A 9,217-nucleotide genomic window follows, 5' to 3' on the forward strand; every position below is an offset into this window, starting at 1 on the left:
TTACAGATAGTCTTCATCATTGATAATAACATTGTTGTTTGAGATTGGGATCAGATCAGTGATAACTCTGTTACTATTGCTGACGACTATAGCATATGATGACAGACTCTGATCCTGTGTTAGATAACAGCCATCAGTACAGCCGTCGTCGTCGTCGTCGTCGTCATCATTGGCCAGACGTTTGCGATTGTCGTTGCGGTTGTTGTTGTGGTTGTCGTTGTTGTCACCGGTGTTTGGATTAGTTTCGCAAGTCTTGAGTCTATTGAAAAACGTCTGAATCAATGATCGCAGACTATTCTGTAAATTGTTTTGAAAAAATAATTAATTAATTAAAATAATATAATTATTAATAATAACAAAAAATTATGGAAAATCCTAATAAACTATTTTGTTATATTTGTTATATAATAAAATAATTTAATTAATATTAATTTTGTTAAATTATTGTTAATTTTAATAATAATTATTATTATTAAAATTAGTTTACTTATTGATATAAAAAATTTCAATATTAAATATTTAAAAGAAAAAAATATTAGATATTCAATAAAATTGATATCAAAAAGAAATTAATATATTTATAGATATATATATATAAAGTTTATTTACAGTATAACTTAGTTAATATATATATATATATATATATAAGTTAAATAAATAATAATAATAATAATAATAATAATAATAAGTGGCTTTCTATGGGCTTATCGTTACAACACTTGAAAAAAATATTTATTTATTTTTTAAATTCAAAACACTTTTGTGTAAAATTGAATAAAATTTTTCTATTTTTTTTTGAGGTTATTTTATAAGATTTGTGAGAAAATTGCGAAAATAAAAAATATATATATTTTTTGGTTTCTTCTAAAAAATCAATATGTAATACAAGATATGCGTGTATTTAAGGGGAAAAAATAATAATTTTTTATGGGATCCAAAAATTTATAATAAAAAAATATCTAAAAAAAATTTGATATCGATATTATCGTATACATTAAATAATTTATATATATTGAAAATAAAAATCTAAAGTAAAATACATGCTTGTTTTTTTTAAAATAAAATAAAAAGTAAAAGTATTGATTATTTTAAGGATAAAATATATTTTATAATGATTGAATTTTTTTTCTTTAAAAAAACTTGTCTTATATTTTTAAATAATAAAAAACAATAAAAAAAATTTTTATTGATTGTCTCTGACTGTCAATGACATTAAAAATGTTATAATTTTTATTATTATTATTATTTGTTAATTTATTATTATTATTATTTGTTAATTTATTATTATTATTATTTGTTAATTTATTATTATTATTATTATTCTGTATAATTTTTTAAAAAAATATTTTAGTATTTTAATGTAATTTACATTATTCTAAGTATAGGACAAGTTTAACACAGAAGAACAGTTTTTTTTCTTAAAAATAATATTTTTGAGAAAATTAATGTTAGAGAGAGAGAKAGAGAGAGAGAGAGAGAGAGAGAGAGAGAGAGAGAGAGAGAGATTAAAATGTTTTAAAACATCACAAAAATGTTTAAAATTATTAAACGAGAAAAACCTTTTAGAAATCATTAGGAATTTTATTATTATTATTATATTTTTTTGTTAAAAAAAATAAAAACTAAACTAACGTTTGTATAGAAATAAAAACTATTTTTTTCAACAATAAAAAAACTATGTGACCATTAAAACTATGTGTGAAATATTTTACAGTAGAAAACAACAATAATAACAAATAGTTTTTTAAATAATTGAAATATCATTTTTTAAAATCATTAATCTTTGTATAGAAAACACATACAGTATAACACAAATAACAAATAAAAACAAACATATAGTAATTTATATTAATAAAAAAATATATATAAAACCTATAAAAAAAATCTAAAAAATACAGTATTTATATTTTGTACACATTTTGTACACTTTTTTATAAGTGTCTTAATAAATAGTATAGTACTGTATATATATATAATATAATAAATTTAACATAATTTTTATTAGTGAATATATTAATAATAGATAAAATAATATATATATATAACAAATTAATTATAGATAATTAATTAATTATAAGTTTATTATTACAAAAAAAGTACAGTAAAAAAATAATTCAATAAATTAATAGTATATAATAGTTTACAATTAACATGTATTTATTTATTTTTATTTTATCGTTATTAATATATTTATAAAAAAATATAGTTTTATTTATCCTAAATTTTTTTTTATATAGTACTATTACTATACTCTATATATATAAAATACCGGTTCAAATAAAACCCAAATACATACCCGAAAGTTATCGCTCATAAAACAATAGACAACCGGATTAACCAATGAATGAAACTGTGATATCCAATGGCAGAAAAAATAGGTAAACACATAGATATTGTACCCGTATTTGGTACGTATGTTCAATATTGCCGGATAAAAGTAGACAACCAATGAAAATATATGTATCGGTAGCCAACATACGGCAAATAATAGGACAACTGTCGACAACATTTTGATTACCTAATTAATTGGGGAAAAAAATTATAATTATAATTATAAATCTATATTTATTTTAAACAAATTTTATATCAATATTCTGTATATAAATATATAAAAATTTATTTATAGGTTAACCATATTATTGATAATAATAAAATGATTGATAAATTGAGATATTTATTGTTAATAAATTTTTCTATATATATATATAAACTCATATTTCATTGTAACAATCAATCAAATAACAAATATTGTCAATAGTATAGACTCTATATTAATATATGATATATTGAATATTGAACTGTATATAAGTTTATATCAATATATATATATATATAGAAATTGTTTTTTTAAGTACTATTGCTATCAACTATAAAAATTTTATTTATTGATATATAAATATATTTTATTGAATGTTGATATAAATTTTTTGTTGTTGAAGTTAAATTATTAATAAAATTAACATTTTTATTACTACAGTATGTATTTTATTTATATATATATCAATTACAATAGTTTTTTTAGTAACAAGTATTGGGTAATAAATTTTTTCATAATTTTATCGGATATCAAAATAAATCTAAATACTAAATTTAAATCAAATTAAAAAATAAATTATATATATATATATATAATTTTAATTACAGTTAAATATCAATATAAATAAACACATAAACACACTCATACATACATTTTTGTAGTTTCTATTTAATTAGATTTAAAGTTAATTATTAATAAATATTGAAAAAAAATTCAAGTTTTATAACTACATTATATTTTACTAAAAATACAAATGTAATTTACATGTAACTCAACTTTACTATTACTACTACTATGGTATCATTTAAATTAAATGTTTGAATTATACTATAAATGTTGACATTTATAGTGTATGTATGTGTGTGTGTGTGTGTGTGTGTGTGTTTGTGTGTGTGTATATATGTGTGTTTGTGTTTGTATATGTGTGTGTGTGTGTGTATGTGTTTGTGTGTGTGTGTGTGTTTGTGTGTGTGTATATATGTGTGTTTGTGTTTGTATATGTGTGTGTGTGTGTGTATGTGTTTGTGTGTGTGTGTGTGTATTTCCTGTCCATATTGATTAAATTAATAAAAATCTAGCCAATCAAATTGTTGTACACTAAATAATATTACCTTATAATTATTGCGACCAATTTGTAATATATATATACTGTATATCAATGATAACTTATATTTTTCGGATTTTTATAAATGACAAATAAATTTATGGTTATAAAACTAAACACATATCATCATAAAGTGGTAAAAATATACGGGTATTATGAACACAAACTAAACTAAATTTTTATTTAGTTAGACTATAAAAATAGATTTCATTATAGATAATAGATTTTTATAGTATTAAAACATTATCCGTTTTGTGTATCCGTATTATAGCAGTTAGTAGTTTATAATAATAATAACAATAATAAATTGTTAGAAATGTAATTAGTAATTGAAACTGTGTATTAAATATAGTAAAAATAAATTTATAGTATATTATAGTACTATTAAAAAAAATAAAGTATTAAATTTTAGAAAGATATCCAATATTATCAATTATATTTAAATTATATAATATTATATATCAGTTAATATATATATATATTAATATATTAGTTAAGCTTTGAATAATAGCAAAAAAAAATAAGAAAAAATCATTTAATTTATAACCAACAACAACAACAACAAAAATATTTATAATCAATTAATTTTTTAATATATTATATAAATTTTTGTTTTAATATAATTATATTATATATATAAAAAAAATTCAACTGATTATTCTTGAATAAATAACTAAAATTATTTTTTTTATTAAAAAAGAAATATAATAATAATAATAATTAGTAATTATTATTAATGATTATATTAATATTAATTATAATGATTATTATTATTACTGTATTATTTTATTAACAACAAAAATAAATAAATACTAAATAAAAATATTTTTACCTTAATTTTGCGATTAACTCGTACGACATCGCGATTACGGTCGGGATTACCCGGCATCGCATGCCTGACAATATGGACACCGATTTTCGTATAGACAAAAGTCAGGGCCACTATCGGTACGAGAAAAGTGGCCATAAATACTGATACCGTATAGAATCGGCCGGCCGTTTCGTCCCAATCCTCCCGACAGTCATAGTAGACATGGTTTCGGTAGGGAAACGGTTCGGCTTTCGATTTGACCAACTGTGACGAGGCCAGTGTCGACCCGACTAACCATATCATACTGATTGCCAACAATTTGTGTCGCCTTAGCCATAGTAATGACCGAAACGGATAGACAATTGCAAAATATCTGTTGAAATAAAAAAACAAAATTTTTTTTTTATTTAACAGTTTTTTTATTAAATTTTTTTTTAATAAAATATATTAGATTATTATAATTATAATTATTTATTTATTTTTTAAATAAAAACAAAATATATGTAACACTTTAGTGTAATTTTTGTTGTTGTTGTTGTTGTAATAATATCAGTAATATCTCTAACACTTTATTATATTTTGATTTTTTTTAATAATATTAATAAAAAAATATCGATATAATAGATATAAATCTTTTTTTTTATAATTGAAATATATTATATATATATATATATAAAATATAATTTATATTTTCAATAATTTATATCTTTAAGCTAAAGTGTGGTAAATGTTAAACATATCAATTTTTTTATTGTTGTTATTACTATCACTATTGTATAAAACATGTATATAAATGTCAATTTTTTTAGATATATATATATATAAATGCATTAAATTTTATGGTTATTGACTCATAAATTATATATAAAAAGTTTATAATCTATATTATAATATTTTTGACAATCACTTGCTATCAAAAAAAATAATAATAATTTGATATAAACTTTTATAAAATTTTTTTTAAAAAAATATAAAACCAATGATAATAACCAGAAAATTGTAATAATTTTAAATTGATAGATTCAAAAGTTTAAGTCAATGTACACATGTATAGTAAAATTGTAGTTTTTAGTGTGTTTTTATAGATAGATAATTAAATATAAATTAAAATACATTAATATACTGTAATAATTGTGATGTCAAATAAAATAAAAATCACAATATATATATATATATTGTATATGTTATTTCTAAATTTTAAAAACAAAATTTTTAATTTAATTAAATTATGGAAAATCTAATTTTTGAGTTAATCAACAATATTTTTGGGATAATTATAATTATTTAATTAAACTTTAATTGGAAAATATTGTGCACAAGAATACACTATTGAATTAATTATGTAATTATATAAATAATTTTTGTTTTAAATTTCCTAATCATAAAGTAAATACAGTATTAATATATTAGTAACTATAATAGTAGTAAATTTAGTAATATTAGACTATATAAGTAAATATTTTTTTTTTGAGTAAATAAATCTGATATAAAATAATTATTATAATTTTGCTATTAAGTGTCAAAAAAATACAAATTACTAATTTTTTTTCATATGCAAATTATTCATAACAATTAATTATATTTGAATATTATTATTAATACAGTTATAAATTTGTCCAATAATTTTCAATAGTATATTACAGTAGAAATACTGTATATATATATATATATATTGTATAAATTTTTTTGTTTAAAAATAAATTTTATTTATAATATTCATAGGCATACTTTTTATTTAAATTATTATTAATGGTGTAAATAAATGGGTGGGTGTATCTTATAAATATTCACAACAAATTAATACTAAAAAATATTTTTAAATAATTTTATTTATTTAATTTTGTTTTTTGTTTTCTATATATATTTAAAATTGACTTTTAATTTATTTTTATCATTATATATATACTGTATATACTGTATAATTAAATTTCTATGATTAAACAAACCGTGCAATTATTCACTGGGACTGTCAACTTGTAAACTGTCGGCTTGTTTTTGATGTATAATATATAAGTTAAATATATATCATATAAATATTTTTCACATATTTATTATATAGCTCTCTCTCTCTCTCTCTCTCTCTCTCTCTCTCTCTCTCTCTCTCCTCATAAGAAATACTAATATATGTGTTAATTATATTATTAAATTTATTTTATATATGAATACTTTTAGTTAGTAAATTGACTTTAATAATAATATTATGCCTAAAGTGTGTGAGTGTGTGTGTGTCAATACAATAAATTACTTTATATTTTTTAGATTTATTCAATAATCTACTTTTACTTAATTTTGATTTTGGTTTAAGTGTGTGTGTTTCTATGTATGTACATATGTGTGTATGTGTGTGTATGTGTGTGTATGTGTGTATATGTGTGTGTATGTGTGTATATGTGTGTGTATGTATGTATCTATGTGTGTGTATATGTGTGTGTGTGTATATGTGTGTGTGTGTATATGTGTGTGTGTGTATGTGTGTATCTATGTGTGTGTATATATGTGTGTGTGTATGTGTGTATATATATATGTTTGTGTATGTATGTGTGTATGTATGTGTTAGTATATATGTGTTTGTATATATATGTGTGTGTTTTATATCAAAATTCAATCAATGAGTTGCAGTCTACATGAAAACAATTGATGACATTTTTTTTGTTTATAATCTTTATTATGAATTTATTTTTATTATTATGAAATTTCCTTATTATTCAAACAAAAAAAATCACAAAAACAAAAATGATAATTAATTGTTTTAATATTCAATAATTTTATAGTAAAACTATTAGCAAGAAAAAGATGATAATAATAATTATTATTATTATAATAGTCATTAAATTATAATGATAACAGAAAAATTCATTATAACTTTTAATACTAATTAATATTTATTTTTTATTTATTAATTTATTAAATTGATTATTAATTTTAAGTGTTATTTTTAAATGAGTTCTTTTTGTGGAAATATATATTATATTAATATAATTTTTTTTACAAAATAATTATTTTGATTAATTATTAAAATTTTAGCAAAAATTTTTTATTTAAATATTATTGATTTTCAATCATTACAACAACAACAATGTTAGACACAATTTTTGGATGTAAATAATAAATTGTTGATAACTATTATTTATTTGTTTTTTTGTTACTTGATATTAACATTATCATTCAAACACACACATATACACACACATACACACACACATACACACACATACACACACATACACACACACACACATACACACACACACACACACACATACACACACATACACACACGCACACATACACACACATACACACACACACACACACACACACACACACACACATACACACACATACACACACATACACACACATACACAAACATACACACACATACACACACATACACACACATACACACACATACATACAAATAATTTACAATACATTTATGTGCAAACCATTTATTGAAACATGTGTTTAATATTATATATTGAATATAAGATTAGAGAATATTCTGTACGTATAGACATGTTTTTGTCGATTTTTATTAGAAATTTATTGATTTTTTCTCTCTCTCTCTCTCTCTTTGGATAATAAAATCTATTGACTAAACTATTCATACAATTGAATAATATTAATATTTTTCTATCAATATTACAATTTCTGTACTTAATTGGCAAACAAGCAAATAAATTATGTGTATTTCTATAGTTTATATAATACAGTATATATATACGGTATATATAAGTTTAGTAAATGTTTTATTAGTCAATTTGCTTAATCACAAAAAATATTACAGATATTGAAATATAGATAAACTAAATAAACAAATAAATCATTTTATTATTATTATTATATATATATACAAATGGCAAAAATATTGTTACAATTTATTATTATATAAATTGATGTAGATAACTTAAACAAAACAAAAAGTACTATTGATAATTAATATATATATATATATATATATATATATATATATATATATATATATATATATATATATATATATAATAATAATAGAAAATTATTATAACTTATAATTTAAATAACTTTATATTACAAAATAGTTTAATTTTTTTACTGAAATTAGTGAATATTATGTTTTTTTCTAATATTTATTAAATTATCAATAATATATATATCAACAAATTGTTCAAACTTTTCATTTATAAATTTATACAAATTAAAAAAAAACTTTTAATTAATATAAATAAGTTCAATAAGTCTAAGATTTTATTTATTAGAAAAACTTTATTTTACTTAATTTTTTTTAACTAATTGCCACTTAATTAACTAAATTAACTATTTTCTTATACTATCAATATTTATTACCCAAAATATTTATCAATTTATTTTTGTTGTTGTTGTTGTTGGTGCTTATAATGACAAAATAATAGACAAATTATATATATATATATTTACGTTATATATATATAAAACAAAAAAAGTAAGAAAATTTATCTTATATTTAATGATCAATTAAATAATATAATAATAGAAAAAATGCTTTTAATTTTCTAGTGTGTCAATTGATTTGCAATTTATGACTGCTATTTGTATTATAGCAAAAAACAATATTAACATTATCTATAAAATAAGTACTATATATAATATATATATATATATATATAATATAAAACTAAAATAAATAATTAAATAAATAAATTTAGTTAGAAAAACAAATTTGTTTTTGTTTTTCCAATTTTTTTTTGTATTACATATTAACAACAAATTATTGATTTTTGTTTGTTTGTTTGTTATTATTATT

General features: G+C 19.0%; 1 protein-coding gene across 1 annotated transcript in view; it reads right to left on the reverse strand.

The window, feature by feature from the left end:
• The window catches only part of LOC128953682 (RYamide receptor-like), a 13,721-nt gene continuing 4,504 nt past the window's right edge, over window positions 1-9,217 (reverse strand). The window contains exons 2-4 of the mRNA XM_054299199.1: window positions 4,474-4,825; window positions 2,297-2,518; window positions 1-297 (exon numbers count right to left, since the gene is read on the reverse strand). Of these exons, the coding sequence (XP_054155174.1) occupies window positions 1-297; window positions 2,297-2,518; window positions 4,474-4,825 (871 nt within the window). The remainder of the gene's footprint in view (window positions 298-2,296; window positions 2,519-4,473; window positions 4,826-9,217) is intronic.

This window comes from Oppia nitens, unplaced genomic scaffold, assembly GCF_028296485.1.
Source record: "Oppia nitens isolate AA-2021 unplaced genomic scaffold, nextdenovo-longstitch-racon4-pilon3 scaffold11_pilon_pilon_pilon, whole genome shotgun sequence".
Lineage (NCBI taxonomy): Eukaryota > Metazoa > Arthropoda > Arachnida > Sarcoptiformes > Oppiidae > Oppia > Oppia nitens.